Source organism: Hypanus sabinus, chromosome 27, assembly GCF_030144855.1.
Source record: "Hypanus sabinus isolate sHypSab1 chromosome 27, sHypSab1.hap1, whole genome shotgun sequence".
NCBI lineage: Eukaryota > Metazoa > Chordata > Chondrichthyes > Myliobatiformes > Dasyatidae > Hypanus > Hypanus sabinus.
In genome coordinates this window covers 41,689,917-41,710,588 of record NC_082732.1, presented here as the reverse complement: position 1 = coordinate 41,710,588, position 20,672 = coordinate 41,689,917, and the positions used below count along the sequence as shown (strand labels likewise).

Genomic DNA, 20,672 nt, shown 5'->3' with positions numbered 1-20,672 from the left:
GATTCTGACATTAGGGAATGCTTCACTTACCTCTCGAAGCCAAAGTGGCTTTGCAGGGGGTGCTGGCTGCAATTTTAAAGGCAGGTATGGTTCAGCGTAGGTGGGAGACAGAGGGTTGTTGAAACATTCACCGTTAGATAAACAATGATTAACACTACTGTTGCCTGGTTGCATTGCGATAGATGGCCTGGAATTACTGGATCCTGATTTCCGATTGGTACTCTGTTCCCAGTTTGTTAAAGGATCCTGAGCGGTGAATGTCTGAAATTAGTGAAGAAAATAATTGTGTCAGCCCAGTGGCCAGGCTTATTACACTGCGTCACGACAAACTGCGAAGTACAAAAGTGAAATCAATAGAACAGTCCAGGTTTTGGAATAGCTATTACCCTTCAGCCATCAGGCTCTTGAACCACCAGAGGGGATAACTTTACTCACCCCAACACTGAACAGTTTCTGCAACCAATGGATCATTTTCAAGGACTCTTCATCTCATGTTCTTATATTTTTTTTAAAATTTATCTGTTTGGTTGTTTTTATGTATTCATTCAGTTTATTGTCTTTGCACAATAGTTGTTTGTCCCTCGTGGCATTTTTTCATTAATTTTATTGTGTTCTGTTGCATTTACTGTGAACATCCACAAGAAAATGAATCTCAAAGTATTGTACAGTGACATACAATACTGTGCAAAAGTCCTCGGCACATATATGTAGCTAGGGTGCTTGACTTTTGCACAGAACTGTATTTGTCAACATGGAGCGCAGAGCGAGTTTGTACATCTGGCGGGAGCAAAGGATGTTGGGAATGGCAAGGGTGGAGTGCCGTGGGAGTGGTGTGAGACAGGTGGCAGAGGGGTGCCGGGGTGGTGTGGGTACAGACACACCCAGCCCTGCCACACCAGGCTAGGTCATTTGATTCCAAACAACTGGTTTATTGATCATTATCAAATGTCTCTCTGGTGCTTCCCACTCCCTCCCCATCCCTTCCCTTGTTCCCTACCATGATTCCCCTCTCCCTATCCCCTTCCCACTCTCAGTCCACTATAGAGACCCATATCAGAATCAAGGTTATTATCATTCATATATTACATGAAATTTATTTTTTCTCGCAGCAGTAGTACAGTGCAGTACATAAAATTGCTCCAGCATTTTGTGTTTGTTGCTTTGGAATTCCAACATCTGCAGAATCTCTTGTGTTTGAGTTTTGGCTTAGTTGTGTTTGTCATGATCTGTTCGGATGACTCACAAAAAGAAAACTGTCCACTGTATCTCGGTACAGGTTGTCTGTCAACACAAGCTCAATAGTAGGGAAGGCACAACAGCGACTATATTACCTGAGAGTTAACCTGCCCCAAATATGTTGGCCAACATTTAGCAATGTATAATAGCATTCTGACACACAGAACGACAGTGTGCTACTCTAGCTGCAATAAGGTCAAATTTGAAGTTGAGTTATTGTCATAATCATGGTAAAGTCTACAGATGGTGGAAATCCAAAGCAGCACATACACAAGATGCTGGAGGAACTCAGTAGGTCAGGCAGCGTCTGTGAAAAAGAATAAACAGTCGACTTTTCAGGCTGAGACCCTTCTTCAGGACTAAGAAGGAAGAGGGAAGACACCAGAGTAAAAAGATGGGGGGGGGGGCGGAAGGGAGGCTAGCTAGAAGGTGATCAGTGAAGCCAAGTTGGTGGAAAAGGTCAAGGGGTGGCAAAGGAAGAATCTGATAGGAGAAGAGAGAGGACCATAGGAGAAAGGGAAGGAGGAGGGGAAGTAACAGGCAGGTGAGAAGTAAAAGGTTAGAGTGGAGAAAAGATGAAAGGGCAGGGGGTGGAACTTGTTTACTGGATGAGAAATCGAGATTCATGCTGTCAGGCTGGAAGCTACCTAGAAGGAAAATAAGGTGTTGCTCCTCCACCTTGAGGGTGACCACATCCTGGCATAAGAAGAGGCCATGGACCGACACGTCAGAACAGGAATGGGGATCGGAATTAAAATGTTCGGCTACTGCGAAGACCCACTTGTAGCGGATAGTGTGGAGGTGCTCGAGGAAGCGGTCACCCAGTTGTCATGTGTATGCATACACATCTACACAGGCGCAATGATGACAGGCACAGAGCATTAGATAAGCAGCACTCACTGTAAGTTAAATGTAAATTATACTGAATTCTTACAAGGAAGAACACAATTTGAACAAAAAAAGGATCCATTTTGTAACGCAAGGTGATCAAAGTAGTTTATCGTGTGTTTATCGTGATTGAGGTTGTTCCAGTAGGTTGAAGAACTGAATGGCTGAAGGGAAGTAGCTGTTCTTGAACCTGGTGGTGTGGGAATTTGGGCTTCTGTACCTCCTGCTCAAAGGTCCTCGAGAAGATGGCATGGCCTGGATGATGGGGATTTTTCATGATGGATGTTGCCTTCTTGATGCAGCACCTCCTGTAGATATGACCGATGTTAGGGGGAGATGTTTCCATGAACTATTGGACTGGAATTAATACTACAGCTTTTTTCCAGAGATTCAGCATGGTATCAAGCTCTTCCAGTCCAATGAGCTCATGCTGCCCAATTACACCCATGTAACCAACTAACCTACCAAACTGTACTTCGTTAGAACGAGGGAGGAAACCAGAGCAGCTGGAGGAACCCATGCGATCACAGCGAGAATGTCCAAACTCCTTGCAGACAGCAGTGGAATTGAACCCTGGTTACTAGTGTGGTAATAGTGGAATTAATTATTAAGATTGATTCCAGGAATGAAAGTGTTAATGTACAAGGAGTGTTTGGATGGCCTGTACTCGCTGGAGTTCAGAAGATGGTGGAGGGGTGGTGGTGTTGGACGGAAGATCACATTGAAAGTTATTGAATAGAGTGGACTTAGAGAGGATCGTTCCAATATTAGGGGAGTCTGGAACCAGATGACACCCTCAAAATTGAGAGTCTTCCATTTAGAACAGAAATGAGGAAGAATTTCTTTAACCAGTGGGTGGTGAATCCGTGGAATTCATTGTCACAGATAGATATGGAGTCCAAATCATCCAGTATATTTAAAGAGGAGCTTGACAGGTCCTTGATTAGACAGGGTGCCAAAGGTTAGTAAGGGAGAAGGCAGGAGAATGGAGTTGAGAAGGATAGTAAATCAGCCATAATAGAATGGCGAAGCTACTCGATAGGCCAAATGGCCTGATTCTGCTCCTATGCCTTATAGACCAGGAGTATAAAGAACACTGTGCTCTTCAAGCGTTCTCCATCACTCACTGACACTGCAGGTGATTCTGAACTTACCTGTCCATGAGATAGCATGTCCTCAGAAAGGGCTGCCTCCATCTTCAAAGCAGCAAAGGGCTCTGCGTAGCCAAATGACAGGCGATTTCCAGTAACAAGCAGGTTATCGGAAACACTGCCGGACAGGGGTGAAGGCTGGGACAAAGAATGCTGCTTACGGCCCGGTACTTTCACGCTGTTCCGGCAGACCGGTAGGGGTGAGGATTTATGCTTCTCCGCAATCTGAAGTGAATGCAGAACTCCACATTAGCATCTAATGGGACAGCTGGCATTAAGATGATTAATATAATAGGTTATTAAGCACATTTAATGCAATAGATAATTTCATAGATAGGCATACCACCATTAAACACATCTACACTGAGCACTATTGCAGGAAAGCAGCATCCATCATCATGGACCTCCCCTGTCAACGCTCTGCTCCCTTCTCACTGTTTCCATCAGGAAGGAGGTACAGGAGCCTCAAGACCCACACCACCAGGCTCAGGAACAGTTATTACCCCCCAACCATTAGGCTCTTGAACCAGAGAGGATAACTTCACTTGCCCCATCACTGAAATGTTCCCACAACCTGTGGACTCGCTTTCAAGGACTCTTTACCTCATGTTCTCAATACTTAGTGCTTATTTATTTATTGTTATTTAATTTTTCATTTTGTATTTGTCTTTTCCACATTGATTGTTTGTCTATCCTGTTGAGTGTACAATTCTGTTGTGATTCTTGTATTTATTATGAATACCTGCAAGAAGGTGAATCACAGGTTTGTATATGGTGACATATATAAACTTAGATATGAAATTTACTTTGAACTTTGGGATAACTCCTTCATGGCGATCCTAAGCCTGGCTACAGGAGGAGGAGGATTGGGCAGGAGGCAAGCAACCCCAGCACATAAAACCCCAGAGTTAACAAAATGCCAACAGTTTTACCAATTCTACACCAAGACTGAGGGACTAAACTTAGTGAAAAATCCATTGTTGATTTACAAAGTGGTCATAAACACACAAGATTCTGTAGATGCTGGAAATCTAAAGAAACACACACAAAATGCTGGAGGAACTCAGCAGGTCAGGCAGTGTCTGTGGAAAGGAATAAACAGTCAACTTTTCAGGCCAAGACCCTTCATCAGAACCCTAATCAGGATCGAGATGAAGGATCCTGAAACATCGACTTGCTCTTCCCCATGGATGCTGCTGACCTGCTGAGTTCCTTCAGCATTTTATGTGTTTGGGATAAAGTAATGTCTTCATTTATGACCCATTAAGCAATGAAATCCTATTGGTCTTTTCTGTTTCATTTTTGTGGTGTATATATAACTAGTTTTTTAACAAAATGAAAAACATATTGAGGGAATTCCAATTCAGAAAATTTGTTGAAATGTATCAAGAAACAATATGTTACTATTTTTGTGCCCATAATGTAGAGTGGATGCAGATTTGAAATGTGATTTAGTCTCTTATCTAACCTCCAGAGATGGTTTCGTAGTGTAGAAATGTTTACTTACTGAAGGAAGATTTAAATGATCAGCCGGTGCAGAGGAACGCAATGGTGGAGGAGTGTAAGGCTCTGTGTAATCAGGGGAGAGGGGCTGTTCCGTCTCAGCAACCACTGTGGGCAGATGTTCTGACACAGAGATCATTTCTATTGGCTTTTGGGGAAAGGTGAAGACTCCGTACACTTCTCCTGGACTTCCTTTTCCTCCTTGTGTTTCTCGTAAAGGATCGTTCTTGTTTACAAGCTAAAATTGAAAAATATTTTAGTCAGTGAGACGCTGAAGAAAAGGAATGAAAGGGTTAACATATGAGGAGTGTATAATGGCTCTGGGCCCATCCTCACTGGAATTTATAAGAATGGATGGGGCTCTCATTGAAATCTATCAAATATTGAAAAGCCTAGAGAGAGTTGATGTAGGGAGTTTGTTTCCCAAGGACCAGAGGACAAAGCTTCAGAATAAGGGACAATATTTAGAACAGAGATGCGGAGAAATTTCTTTAGTCATTGGGTGATGAATGTGGAATTTATAGTCACAGACGGCTGTAGAGGCCAGATCTTTGGGGTACATTTAAAGCAGAGATTTACAGGTTTTTTATTAGCAAGGGTGTCAAAGGTTACGGGCAGAAGGCAGAAGAATGGGGTTGAGAGAGATAATAAATCAGCCATGGAATAGCGGAACTGGATTGTTGGGCCAAATGACCTTATCTTGCTCCCATGTCTCATGGTCTTATGGACCACCAGAAACTATCACTGGAACTGTCTCACCAATTTCCATTTATATTCCATCAACATCAACAACTCTACCATTAGCTCCGTTTTGACATTCAGGCTCCTGGGTATTATTATTTCACAGCACCTCATATGGGAGAACCGCATCTCTTTCATTAACAGAAAGGCTCTGCAGTGCATGCACTTCTTGCCGTAGTTGGTAAAATTTTATCTTCCCCAGAATATATTGGTGCAATTTACTCTGCCATCATATCACACCATGTCAGCTAATACTAACTGGTTTGGTGCAGCATCGTCTCACAATATTTGCAAGCTACAGCGAACTGTTAGGTCAGCAGAAGAGGTCATAGAGTCATAGAACACTACAGCACCTAAACAGTCTCTTTAGCTCATCTAGCCCTTGCCAAACCATTAATCTGTTTCGTCCCATCAGACTGCACTCAGACCATGCCCCTCATATCCATGTACCTACCCAAATTTCTCCTAAATGTTGAAATCGACCCTGCATCCATCACTTGCACTGGTCGTTCATTCCTCCAGGCACGCACCATCCTCTGAATGAAGAAGTTTCCCCCTCATGTTCCCCTTACACTTTTCACCTTAATCCATGACCTCTAGTTTTATTCTCATCCAACCTCAGTGGAAAAAGCCTGTTTGCATTTTCCCTTTGTATACTCCTCATCATTTTGTGTACCTCTATTAAATCTCCCCTCAAACTTCTACGTCCGAGGGAATAAAGTCCTAACCTAGTCAACACTTCCCAAAAGCCTAGATCTTCAAGTCCTGGCAACATCCTTGTAAATTTTCTTTTCACTCTTTCAATTTTATTTACATCTTTCCTGTAGCTAGGTGACCAAAACTGCACACAATACTTCATATTAGGCCTCACCAGTGTCTTATACAACTCAAAACATTGATCTATGAAGGCCAATGTGCGAATTACAACCGTCTACTTGTGATGCCACTTTCAAAACATCCACAGATCGCTCAGTTTTAACACACTCCTCTGTCTCCTACCGCTCACTGTGTAAGACCGACCCTGGTTGGTATCTGAAAATCTGACACCTCACACTTGTCTACTTTAGAATTCCATCTGCTATTTTTCAGCCCATTTTTTCAACTGGTCCAGATCCCACTGCAAACCATGATAGTCGTCCTCACTATCCACTACACCCCCAGTCTTGGTGTTATCCACAAATTTGCTGATCCAGTTAACCACATTGTCAACAAATCAATGATATTGGTGACAAACTACAATGTGGACCCAGCACCGATCCCTGTGGCACTCCACTAGTCACAGGCCTCCAGTCAGTGAGGCAACCCTCTAGTGCTCTCTGGCTTCTCTCACTAATCCAATTTACTACCTAATCTTGAATGCTGAGCGACTGTATCTTCTTGCCCAACCTCCCATGTGGGGCCTTGACAAACGCGTCCATGGCCAGAGGAGATCGGCCAGACTGATTCAAGTTGACAGGAAGGTGGCAGTAACTCAAGAACCACATGTTACAATAGTGGAGTACAGAACGTCTCTGAACGCACAACACGACAAACCTTGAAGTGGATGGGTTACAGCAGCAGAAGACCATGAAAATACATCAGCCTTCACTTTAATAGGTACAGGAGGTATTCTCCCTGTAGGATTTTTGTACCATTTTTGCATGGATTATATGCTGTAACTACCTGTTCTCTGCGTTGCAACAAGTGTTTGCCGTCACGTTCTGTAATAACCGAGGAGTATTTGTGGACAGTGACCCCTGTAGAGTTCAGGTGATGAATTAGGTTCTGGTATACAGATCTGCTGGGGCAGGCCACCACAATCTGATTGATCATTTTACCTAGCATGCAAAGAAGCAGGAAAGACAGAGAATCATAAACATAGGAGATTCTGCAGATGCTGGAAATCCAGCGCAACAGACACAAAATACTGGAGAAACAAGAGTCGATATTTTATTTTTGTTATTTAGAGATATAGCACAGAACAGGTCCTTCCAGCCCAATGAGCCACACAGCCCAGTGACCTACCTATTTTAAACCTAGACTAATCACAGGATTATTTACAATGACCAATTAACCACTAAACAGAGCATCTTTGGACTGTAGGAGGAAACCATTGCACCCGGAGGAAACCCACACATATACAAACTTCTTACAGATGGCGTCAGAATTGAGGCCAGAACTCCAGCACCCTGAGCTGTAATAATGTTGCACTAACCGCTGCTCTACCACAGCTGAATGTTGCTTCCCTGTTGCTTGTAGTGCCAGCACACTGTACCTAATGTACAGAGAATTCCTAATGTATGTAAATCTGTATCGCCAATAAAATTGATCCTTGATCCTTCACCTGTTCAATATATCCTGGCAAGACTTCTGTAAAGAAGCTTTGCAGTTTCATGATGAGACGAGTTACTGTTCAATGTGGACATTGATACTCCACCTACCTTCCATCAACAACGTGCTTGATTCGCTATCAGATGGATCTTGTTCTGATATAGTTAGAGCATTAAGTGGAAGCTCCCCCTATAAGCAAACACCAAAAAGAATAAATGCATTAAATGGATTATTATGTTAAAGTTGTATAATTCGTTGGTGAGGTCAAATTTGGAGTATTGTGTGTGCAGTTCTGGTCAACTGCGTACAGAAAAGATATCAATAAGATTGAAAGATTATAGAGAGAAATTATAAGATCTTGTAAACACACCCACAAGAGTTATAATAGTATAATTTTTCAAGGAAGGATATAAGTTTTGAGAGTGTGGTTCTACTTGAGTTATACGAAGGCTGAATTGGTTAGGACTTTTTTCCCTGCAGCGATTTGATAGAGGCATATAAAATAATGAGGGATACAGATATGGTGAACACAAGCAGGCTTTTTCCACTGACAATAATTATTTATTTATTATTATTTTTTTATGTTTGCACAGTTTGTTTTCTTTTGCAGACTGGCTACTTATCAGTCTCTGTGTGTAGTTTTTCACTGATTCTATTATATTTCTTGGTTCTACTGTGAGTACCTGCAAGAAAGTGAATCTCAGGATAACATATGGTGTCACATATGTGATAATAAATTTACTTTGAACTTTGAACAATCCACCCTCAGCACTCGCTCTTCAGAACTGCCACCCTCACTCAGTACTATCAGGCAGCCGGGGTTATGAGCTCAACCCGGTCTGTGGACCCACAGCTTTGTTATATACTGAAAATCTTACACTGAGCTACAGCTGAAACTAAATCATTTGTGCTGCAGGATTCTGCCACACCTTAACTGAGATGAACTTATTCTTCAAATAAACGTCAATGCCTGAAAAAAGGGGGTTAATGAGATACAATTTACATCCAAAACGACCACTGCATTTCTAACTCGAATAAATCAAGGACAGTGGAAGTAGACAGACAGATTGTCTTTTTTTTCTTGCCATGAGTTTGAAGGAATGGAGGCTGTCAATTTGTGATCTGGAGCTTCTAGGCTGTATCAGTGTATTATGGTAGGCACAGTGATGCACCAGGTAATCCGCTGGATTAGAGATGATTTCCACCAGAAGTTATTAGTGAGATATTGTATCACATGCAGGTTTATGAATGGCGGGGTGTGCGTCTACCCTGTGTGATTCACACAGAGCCATAAATTACCAGTTGTCACTTAAGGTAGAGGGCAGTAAACAGATGCTGGCTTGGACCAGGACCTATAAGAAGTTGACACAGGTTAGTCAGACGACCTTGAGTCAATGAGATTGAAATGCAAAGTCTGAACTGATAATAAGTTTAAAAGAAAGGAGCTTCAAATGCAAAGCAGCGACAACTCTCCTAGACCAACTATTCTGGATGTGAAGGAACCCACGATGGAACGTAGACTCCTTTCACAGGTAATATTCTTCATGGAGGGTCAGGAAAACTTAGTAGGTGTGCACACAGGTACTCAGTTGCACAAATTCACACACTTTTTAGTTGAGACAGTAAAGGTACTTGACCGTAAGTACAGGTTCTCCCTCTGCCTAACAGATCATTTTAAGGGGTAATCTTTGTAACAGTGGAGTTCAAGCCATCTTCTTTGAATAAATGTGACAGTACTGTTGCAGAAAGATAAGAGAATTCAATTACTGGCAAGACAAAAGCCACTGTTTACCTTGTAAAACAGGGAGTAGTCGACTTGCATCAGGATGAGAAGCGTAGTTGGAAAGAGAACCAAGAGACGGTCATGCTTCTCCTGTGGAGACAGTAGCGCTCAGCATGAATTCATTAGGAATCTACACCCAGTGGCTACTATATTAGGTACACCTACTTATTAATGCAAATATCCATGCAGCCAATCAAATGGCAGCAACTCAATGCATAAAAGCATGCAGACATGGTCAAGAGGTTCAATTGTTGTTCAGACCAAACATTAAAGTGGGGAAGAAATGGCATCAAAATTCAGGGGTTAGAGGACTGTTTATGTGTGTGGATGGGAGGGAGGAATGGGGCTTGTTTTGATGTGCTTATAATGCTCTGTTTTGTTGTGTCCTCTGTTCTGCTGAGCATCCTGGACATGCCATGTGGCACTGGAAATGTGTGGTAAGAGTCGTGGGCTGCTCCCAGCACATCCTCAGGTGTGTTGATAGTTCATGCAAATGACACATTCACTGTACATTTCCATGTACATACGAGAAATATACTTGAACCTTGAATCACAAACCTACCCCTCATTACCCTAAAGTAACTTGTTGGGCTACTTCAGAGGGTAGTTACAAGGCAACTATTGTGCTATGGACCTGGAGTCACATATAGACCAGCCAATTTCCCCTCCTGAACCAGATATGTCTGGATGTTTTATGACCACTAGTTCGTCTTCCAGATTTATCAATTAGAACAGGGGTTACCAACCTTTTTTATAGCATGGTCCCCTACCATTAACTAAGGGATCTGTGGACGCTAGTTTGGGAACTCCTGAATTAGAAAAACATGAATCCCTCAGCTGTTGTGATGTGGTTTGATCTTATGTATGCAAAACAATATTCCCAATATCTGGATGCTTGTTCAATAACTGAGTTGCCACACCACCATATGCTACATATTCCTGGGATCTCTGCGGGCTGGAGAGAACTCTGAATCATTTCAAGAGGAAAGGTACCCCATTGCACCCCCATCTCGCAAAACTGTCATCAAAACAAAAGATGTGGTCAATGGCTTCAGGAAGTGGGTTGGTGTACATGCTCCTATCCAGCAAATTTCTGCAGATGTACCATAGAGAGCATTCTAACTGGTTGCATCACCGTCTGATAAGGAGGGGCCACTGCAAAGGACCAGAAAAGGCTGCAGAGCATTGCAAATTCAGCCTGCTCCATCATGGGCACGAGCTTCCCCCAGCATCGAGGACATCTTCAAAGGTGATGCCTCAAAAAGGTGGCGTCCATCACTAAGGACCCCCATCACCCAGGACAGGCCCTCTTCTCATTGCTACTGTAGGGAGGTGCTACAGGGGCCTGAAGACACACACTCAATATTTCAGGAACAGCTTCTTCCCTCCATCAGATTTCTGAATAGACAATAAACTAATGTACACTACTTCAGTTAGTCCTGATGAAGGATCTCAGCCCGAAACGTCGATGGTGCTTCTCCTTATAGATGCTGCCTGGCCTGCTGTGTTCCACCAGCATTTTGTGTGTGTTGTACACTACTTCACAATTTTTACTCCCGTTTTGTATTACTTGTTTAATTTAGCTTTATATATAATTCTTACTGTTGTTTTAGTTTTCTAACATATTGCATTGTCCTGCTACCGCATAACAAAATTTCATGACATATGTCAGTGATAATAAACCTGACTCTGATTCTGACACCAGCAGTGTTGAGCTTGAGAAGGTGAAGAGCTTCAAGTTCCTCAGAGTGAACATCAGCATTTGCCTGTCCTGATCCATCCAGCTAGACGGCACGGCCAAGAAAGCTCACCAGTGTCCCTACTTCCTCAGGAGCCTAAAGAAATTCGGCATGTCTTCATCAACCCTCACCAACTTTAATCGATGCACCACAGAAAGCGTCCTATCCAGATGCATAACATCTTGGTGTGGCAACTGCTCTGCCCATGATTCTGCAAGAGATCAGTAACTGCTCTACCCAATCGCGACATTATGACCCCTCGTATTAGCCATTTCCGTCTGGAGAAAAAGGCACTGACTGAACACTCAATCTTTGCCTCTAATCATCTTGTAACCCTCTATCAAGTCTCCCCTCATCCTCCTTCACTCCAAAAAGAAAAGCCCCAGCTCACTCAGCCTATCCTCGTAAGACATGCTCTCTAATCCTGGCAGCATCCTGGCAAATCTCTGCACCCTCTCTAAAGCTTCCACATCCTTCCTATAATAAGGTAGCCGGAAACATAGACATAAGCCTTTACACAACATGTATGTAAATCTTTAACTTGCTTATCTGTGAGTAAAATGGCGTCATGGCAAAGTGGTTTGTGTAACATTCACCCGATCAGTGTGTATCCAGGGTGTGTCCAGTGTTAATATGAATTCATCACCGTGTATCCTGGCAACGTTTTGGAAGTCTGGCCTGTTACTCTTTGTACTCCACTCTCAAGCAGACTGAGCTAATAAAAACAGTGCCAGTTATGGAATGGTATTATTGCCAACCGTATAAGTGCCAATTAAAGCACTTTTAGACTCTGATTAAGATTCATTTATTTATCATGTATACAAGGAACCAGACGGTGAAATGTGTCATTTTTGTGAACAACCAACACAACCCAAGGAGGTGCTGGGGGCAACCCACAAGTGTTGCCACACATTCCGATGCCAACATAGCTTGCCCACAAATGTTCAGCAGAACAACATAAACAACAAGAGCAGAACAAACCCCAATCCACCCTCCCACCCACTCACACTCAAATACAGGCCGCACCCATGCCTCCAGCCTTCCTTGTCACAAACAGTGTTCAAAACATTCATTCAAAGGAAGACACTCAAGTCCGAAATGTGCATCTAACTTTGTGTTTAAGTGAGGCACGCACGTATCATGTGGTAGCATGATGATGTAGACAATTCACTTATTTTTACATATAACTCATAATGAATCATGTAAACAAACAAGAATATTTAATCACCCAATATATATACACAAGGTTACTCAGATATTACTTAAATATTATATACACAACAGATAGAATTATAGAACCATAGACTCAGGTCCGTAACCCTCTGTATCATTTCTATCCCCGTGCCTGTCCAAATCTCTCTTAGACATTGTAATCATTTCTGCTTCTGCCACTTCCTCTGGAAGCTCATTGCAAATAGTCACCATCCTGGGAAGATACAGACTGATCGTGGAGTAGATTTATATTGGTCGTTGTACTGTTCTATGTTCTAATATCCAAACATCAGCGTGAAAAATGTACCCTTCTTTAAACCTCTCTCATCTCACCAAAGCCCTAAGTTTTAACGACCTGAATGTGGGGGTAGAAGGGTGGGTTGGCAAGTTTGCAGACGACACAAAGGTTGGTGGTGTTGTAGATAGTGTAGAGGATTGTCGAAGATTGCAGAGAGACATTGATAGGATGCAGAAGTGGGCTGAGAAGTGGCAGATGGAGTTCAACCCGGAGAAGTGTGAGGTGGTACACTTTGGAAGGACAAACTCCAAGGCAGAGTACAAAGTAAATGGCAGGATACTTGGTAGTGTGGAGGAGCAGAGGGATATGGGGGTACATGTCCACAGATTCCAGAAAGTTGCCTCACAGGTAGATAGGGTAGTTAAGAAAGCTTATGGGGTATTAGCTTTCATAAGTCGAGGGACAGAGTTTAAGAGACGTGATATAATGATGCAGCTCTATAAAACTCTAGTTAGGCCACACTTGGAGTACTGTGTCCAGTTCTGGTCACCTCACTATAGGAAGGGTGTGGAAGCATTGGAAAGGGTACAGAGGAGATTTACCAGGATGCTGCCTGGTTTAGAGAGTATGGATTATGATCAGAGATTAAGGGAGCTAGGGCTTTACTCTTTGGAGAGAAGGAGGATGGGAGGAGACATCCCATCCTCCATAGAAGGATACAAGATACACTCCATAGAAGTGTACAAGATATTAAGAGAAATAGACAGAGTGGACAGCCAGTGCCTCTTCCCCAGGGCACCACTGCTCAGTACAAGAGGACATGGCTTTAAGGTAAGGGGAGGGGAGTTCAAGGGGGATATTAGAGGAATGTTTTTCACTCAGAGAGTGGTTGGTGAGTGGAATGCATTGCCTGAGTCAGTGGTGGAGGCAGATACACTAGTGAAGTTTAAGAGACTACTAAACAGGCATATGGAGGAATTTAAGGTGGGGGGGGGGGGGTTATATGGAAGGCAGGGTTTGAGGGTTGGCACAGCATTGTGGGCTGAAGGACCTGTAATGCGCTGTACTTTTCAATGATTCTCTCATTCAGGACTCTCCTACCCAAGGAAGGAAGATTCTGACTATCAAAGCACCTCATAATTTTATAAACCATGATAAGATTAGTTAGGAAGTTTGGTCAGCAGGACAAGTTGGGCCAAAGGGCCTGTTACTGAACTTTATGGCAACTATATAGCAAATTACAACACTGAAAATGTTGTAATCTGGGTAATTACACCCGGACCATCACCCTCCCACCCATATCATTAACACACACCCCCGTACCTGAGAAGGCAGGTGTTGCAGCTTTGCCTCTGATATCCAGAGGATGCTACCCAGGGAACCGATGCTTGTCCTCTCCCCTCCATGGAGAGGCTGGCTCAGTACCAATGTCTTCAAGTCCATATCGTGGTTGTGTTGCCCAAAGGAATTGCGCTGTGGGAAATAAACCTGTGATCAACTCAAGTATGGAAGTCACAAAGCAAAAAAACAGCAGGAATAAATTTCGTCAACCTAAAACACTAATTCTGTCTCCCTCTGCCCCCACAATCTTCTAGCAAATTCTACTCTATAGATTGTAGCAAATGTCTACAGATGTACCATGGAGAGCATTCTAACTGGTTGCATCACCGTCTGGTATGGAGGGGCCGATGGACAGGATAAGAAAAAGCTGCAGGAAAGGACTAGTTATCGACATATCGGGGCTACATAAAAAGGCCGCTTCATGCATTTCTTCTCCGGCTCACACACTCGACAGCAACAATAGAAGACCCTTTACTCACATGCCTAATTCTGCGCATCTCAAATAGCCAACAAGTCACTTAACCTGCAGAGCTGAGGGAAAAATCGGTAACCCTAGCTGTGAAAGCCTCGGCTTGTGCTTAAGATCACCACAAAGGGAAGGGGAGAAAAGGCCGGGTTACCATAGAAAACGTCCTTTGTGAGGAAGAAGCCCCCGGTCAGGCAGAGATCAGGTTTCCCAATTTATAGGACAGCTCCACCTCCGGGTTCAACATACTTGACCCCTTTCTCCTCCAAGCTCAAGTTCTTCAGGGCTTTTGCACCTGGTGCATTGTAACACGTTGGTGTCATTAATAAAATATCTTTAGCACTCGTCAATAGAAAGGCCTCGAAATGAAATGGCAGTGTAATGTCCTTCACCATTGTACTCAGCTGTGAGCAGTTTCACCAGAGCCCCAGTCTCTCTCTGAACAACAGCTGATTTTCTGCCTCAGACCATTGCAAAAGGCAGAGGAGTTCATTCCTTCTTGAGCCCTAGGAAGAGAAACAGGCCATTCAGCCCATCGAGTCAATGCCAACAATCAGCCACCCCGTCACTAATCCTATTTTGATTTATTCCTCCCACATTGCCATCAACTCCTGTCAGATTCCACAACCCTCAGTAGTGTAGCAGTCAGCATAACGCTACTACAGCTCGGGGTGTTGGAGTTCAGAGTTCAATCCCAGTGTCCTCTGTAAGGAGTCTGTACGTCCTCCCCATGAAATGTGTGGGTTTCCTATGGGTGCTCCAGTTATATACCACAGTCCAGAGATGTGCTGGTTAGTAGGCTAGTGGTCATTGTAAAATGCCCCATGATTAGGCTAGGGTTAAAATCGGGGACTGGGCAACACGGCTCGAAGTTCTGGAAGAGCCAGTTCCGCGCTGTATCTCTAATAAATAATAAATGAATAAACGTAACCCCACCTATACACCAGGGAGAATTTACATTGGCCAACTTGGCCAATCAGGGTAGAGTAGCGTTTAGCATAGCCCTATTACAGTGCCAGCAACCTGGGTTCGATTCCCATTGCTGCCTGCAAGGAGTTTATAGGTTCTCCCAGTTACTGTGTGGGTTTCCAGATTGTACCAGCCCAAGCACACAAAACACGGACTCAGTATTGAACCCTCGCCTCTGGAGCTGCTGGTCAGTGACTCGATTAGTTGCTCAACTGTGCCGGTGCATTCCTGCTCTGCGTGTTACAACAAGAGCCAATCAGATTAGCACAGATTTGCTTTATACATTCAGTGGCCACTTTATTAGACACAGGAGTGGAACCCGGTGTGGTCTTCAGCTGCTGTAGCCCTTCCACTCCAAGGTTCAATGTGTACATCCAGAGATGCTCCTCTGCACACGACTGTAGTAACACATGGTTATTTGAGTTACTGTCACCTTCCTGTTAGCTTGAAGCAGTCTGGCTATTCACCTCTGACCTCTCTCATTAACAAGGTATTTTCACTCACAGAATTGCCACTCACTGGGTTTTTTTTCGTGTTTTGCACCATTCTCTGTAAACTCTAGAGACTGTTGTGTGTGAAAATCCCAGGAGATCAGCAGTTTCTGAGATACTCAGACCACGCTGTCTGGCACCAACAGTCATTCCACGGTCAAAGTCGCTTAGATCACATTCCTTCTCCATTCTGATGTTTGGTCTGAACAACAACTGAACCTCTTGACCATGTCTGCATACTCTTATGCATTGACTTGCTTCCACATGATTGGCTGATTAGATATTTGCATTAACGAGCAGGTGTACAGATGTACCTAATAAAGTGGCCACTGAGCACATATTGACATAGATTAAGAATTTGCTGTGGTGGTCAGGGTGAGACGTGAAACAAAAACAACGTTCAATGTTTATATAGAATTATATAAAAGTGAAGTTAGAGGTTAAAGTACAAATATGGAATAAAATGTGCATAAATATATAAATACCAGCATGTATTTACAATGTAAACAGTATTGTAAAAAGTGGTTTAAAGTGTTTACAGTGCAGAGCAGTGATGGGGGTTTAAAGATAGAGGGCGTTTGGAGGACTAGTGGTTGATCAGATTAACTGCCTGGGGAAGAAACTCTTAAGATGCCGTGGTGTTTTTGTTTTAATAGCCCTATAGTGCTTTCGAGAAGGGAGCTTTCGGAAAACACTCTTTTTCCTAACCTTAATGGTCAATAACTATTATATTATTTAAGGTAACTGCACCGGAGTGCAACGCAGTGATAGACTTACTAGAATGGCTGATCAGTCACAAGAAATACCCATCATCAGTCATTCCCCTTCCAATCTGCACCCACTTTCTCACTCGCAGTGATTGACAACCATCCCACATAACAACACCCCTGACCCAAGTGAAAAATGGCAGCCAAAAATAACTTACATTGCTGCTTCTCAATGATCGTCCCCGACACATCGCTGGTAGCTTGCTATTTTCCTCCCTCTGTCTGTCAAGGTGATAAAGCCACTCCTTCACTTCCTCTTCGGTTGAGCAGTAGACCGTAAAAGGGTGCACCAAAGGACCTGGAACCGTAAGAAAATGACAGTTATCAGGGTTGTTTGTGCCTCATTTATTCACACCTCTTAGATAGATTGGGGGACCACTTCATCAAACACCTTTGCTCCGTCACCACAGAAGGCAGGATTTCCTGTTAGCTACCCTTTCCATTCCGACATATCAGTCCATGGCCTCCTCTACTGCTACGATCAGGCCAAACTCATGCTGGAGTAGCTACACCTCATATTCAGCCCTGATGACATGAGTATCAATTACTCTAATCTTTGGTAATTTCTCCCCTCCTCTCCCTGTTCTCTCTTTTTCCATTTCCCATTCTGATTTCCCTCTTACTCCTTCTCTTCTCCTCACCTCCCTCAGGTGCCTCTCCTTCTTCCTTTTCTCCCATGGCCCATTTCTCCTCATCAATTTCCTTCTTCGCCTCTTCACCTATCACCTCCCAACTTCTTACTTCATCCCTCCCCCTTCCTCAACCACCCACTTGCCTCCTCACCTGGTTTAACCTATCACCTCCCAACTTGTACACATTCCCTCTCTTCCCACCCTCTTATTCTGGCTTCTTCCCCCCTTCCTTTCAAGTCCAAATGAAGGGTCACCACCCAAAACATCAACAGTTCTACTTCTGAGGAATATTCAAAGGTTTATGGCAGAGGTCAATGAAGAGTAATCATAAGACACTTCATCCCTAATTTGTCACCCTCCACACCACTCCCCAGAACTCATAATACACTCTGTTAGCATTACCTCTCCGAGCATGCTTTACCTGCCTTACAACATATACTCAGTGGCCACTTTATCAGCCTCACCTGTACACATGCTCTTTAATGCAAATATCTACTCAGCCAATCATGTGGGAGCAACTCAATGCACAAAAGCATGCAGACGTGGTCAAGAGGTTCAGTTGTTGTTCAGACCAAACACCAGAATTGGGAAGAAATAACTTTGACCATGGAATGATTATTGGTGCAAGATGGGGTGGTTTGAGTATCTCAGAAGCTGCTGATCTCATAGAAACATAGAAAATAGGTGCAGGAGTAGGCCATTCGGCCCTTCGAGCCTGCACTGCCATTCAGTATGATCATGGCTGATCATCCAACTCAGAACCCTGTTCCTGCTTTCTCTCCATACCCCCAATCCCTTTAGCCACATGGGTCATATCTAACTTCCTCTTAAATACAGCCAATGAACCAGCCTCAACTGTTTCCTATGGCAGAGAATTCCACAGATTCACCACTCTCTGTGTGAAGAAGTTTTTCCTCATCTCGGTCCTAAAAGACTTCCCCAACATCGGAAACAATCTTCCTGCATCTAGCCTATCCAATCCCTTTAGAATTTTATATGTTTCAATAAGATCCCCCCTCAATCTTCTAAATTCCAGTGAGTATAAGCCTAGTTGATCCAGTCTTTCTTCATATGAAAGTCCTGCCATCCCAGGAATCAATCTGGTGAACTTTCTCTGTACTCCCTCTATGGCAAGAATGTCTTTTCTCAGATTAGGGGACCAAAACTGCACACAATATTCTAGGTGCAGTCTCACCAAGGCTTTGTACAACTGCAGTAGAACCTCCCTGCTCCTGTACTCAAATCCTTTTGCTATGAATGCCAACATACCATTTGCCTTTTTCACCGCCTGCTGTACCTGCATGCCCACCTTCAATGACTGGTGTACAATGACACCCAGGTCTTGTTGCATCTATCCTTTTCCTAATCGGCCACTGTTCAAATAATAATCTATTTTCCTGTTCTTGCAACCAAAGTGGATAACCTCACATTTATCCACATTAAATTGCATCTGCCATGAATCTGCCCACTCACCTAACCTATCCAAGTAACCCTGCATTCTCTTAGCATCCTCCTCACAGCTAACACTGTCGCCCAGCTTCATGTCATCCGCAAACTTGGAGATGCTGCATTTAATTCCCTCGTCTAAATCATTAATATATATTGTAAACAACTGGGGTCCCAGCACTGAGCCTTGCGGTACCCCATTAGTCACTGCCTGCCATTCTGAAAAGGTCCCGTTTACTCCCACTCTTTACTTCCTGTCTGCCAACCAATTCTCTATCCACATCAATACCATACCCCCAAATCTCCTGGGATCTTCCTGGAAAATTTCCTGGGATTTTCACGCACAACAGTCTCTAGAGTTCACAGAAGATGGTGCAAAAAAAACAAAAAACATCCAGTGAGCAGCAGTTCTGTGGGCAAGAACCCCCAGTTAATGAGAGAGGGCAAAGAAGAACGGCCAAAGTAGTTCAAGCTGACAGCAAGGTGACAGTAGCTCAAACAACCACATGTTACAACAGTGGTGTGCAAAAGAGCATCTCTGAACACACAACACAGGGAACCTTGAAGTGGATGGGCAATAGCAGCAGAAGACTACGAACATGTTCCCAGTGGCCTCTTTATTAGGTATGGGAGGAAGCTAATAAAGTGGCCACTGTGTGTAGAATGCTATGGCACACAGTCATGATACAAATGTAGAGCACTTTGAGACTTTTTTCTTATATATACAGGCCTGAGACAAATCCAAGTTACTGGACAGAGACTGTGATGAAGTCTATGCTTTTCAGAAGACAAACCAGAGAAATGTACAAATGAGATCTTGCCATTGTTTTGATGGGAGAAAATGGTGCCAGCAAACATTACTAAGGGTGAAGTCCTCAAGACAGGTCATGAAGCAATCCCTTTCACTTCCTTTACATCCACTTCTTATTTCTGATGTGCTTCTGCTACAGTTAGAGCCTGTAATCTACATCCTGGCATTGTAATTTTGATCCGATCAGGCAATCAGATGCTTTACTGTTACTGTGAGAGTACCACAAGTCTGTGACCCAGGGTGTGTGGCATGGAGGCCAGGAAGCCAAGGGATGGGGCGCAAGCCCATGATCGACTCTTGTCTTTCACTAATCTCACCAATTAAACCACCACGGAAGATCAAAATCATCAAGGCAGGTGCAGAGGGCGAGTGAGTGTTTAGCGAAGTCTACCAAACTCTCGCTCACCGCTGGTGGAGAAGGGTGACTCTGTGTGGCAGTCTGTCCCTCCCTCTCGCTCACTGCTCCCAAGGGAAGGTCCTTGCAGTTGAGTGATCTCTCTCTCCCTCAATGTTGTTGGTGGAAGGTGCCAGAGCAAGGTTTAATCAACGGGGATTCTAGATTTGGACTCTAATCAGGTTTACGATGTGTTCTATTTCTAGTTCTCTTTATTGTTAACATCTTTTGGGCGATTTTTGAATCAGGGCAGCCTGCAGATAATAAACACTGAGCAGAACCGTACTGAAATATGCCTTTTGATTTTGTGTTTTATATCGTTTTCACTCATTTTTGTTTTGTTGCTGTTTGCATGATTTTTTTTTGCACATGGTGGGGAAGGGAGGGGCTGATGTTTGGTATTTCTCTCTGAACAGGTTGGTTCCACCATTCCTTGTTCCGTGACTGTGGGGGGAGACAAATCTCAGGGCTGTCCACTCTGATAAATGTACAGTACCTTGAATCTTTAAAACACTGGCAAATCAGTCTGGCTTAGATGGGCATTTTGGCCAAAC

General features: G+C 43.6%; 1 protein-coding gene across 3 annotated transcripts in view; it reads right to left on the bottom strand.

The window, feature by feature from the left end:
- plekhn1 (pleckstrin homology domain containing, family N member 1) overlaps positions 1-20,672 on the bottom strand; it is a 51,803-nt gene that overhangs the window by 14,180 nt on the left and 16,951 nt on the right. For all 3 annotated transcript variants that reach the window (XR_009508254.1, XM_059952324.1, XM_059952322.1), the window contains 8 exons: positions 16,994-17,133; positions 14,125-14,274; positions 9,622-9,702; positions 7,940-8,018; positions 7,182-7,336; positions 4,783-5,016; positions 3,279-3,500; positions 31-261 (listed from right to left, as the gene is read on the bottom strand). Coding sequence is in view for 2 of the 3 variants with exons in the window: in XM_059952324.1 (XP_059808307.1) it covers positions 31-261; positions 3,279-3,500; positions 4,783-5,016; positions 7,182-7,336; positions 7,940-8,018; positions 9,622-9,702; positions 14,125-14,274; positions 16,994-17,133 (1,292 nt within the window). In the remaining variant the exon portion in view is untranslated. The remainder of the gene's footprint in view (positions 1-30; positions 262-3,278; positions 3,501-4,782; positions 5,017-7,181; positions 7,337-7,939; positions 8,019-9,621; positions 9,703-14,124; positions 14,275-16,993; positions 17,134-20,672) is intronic.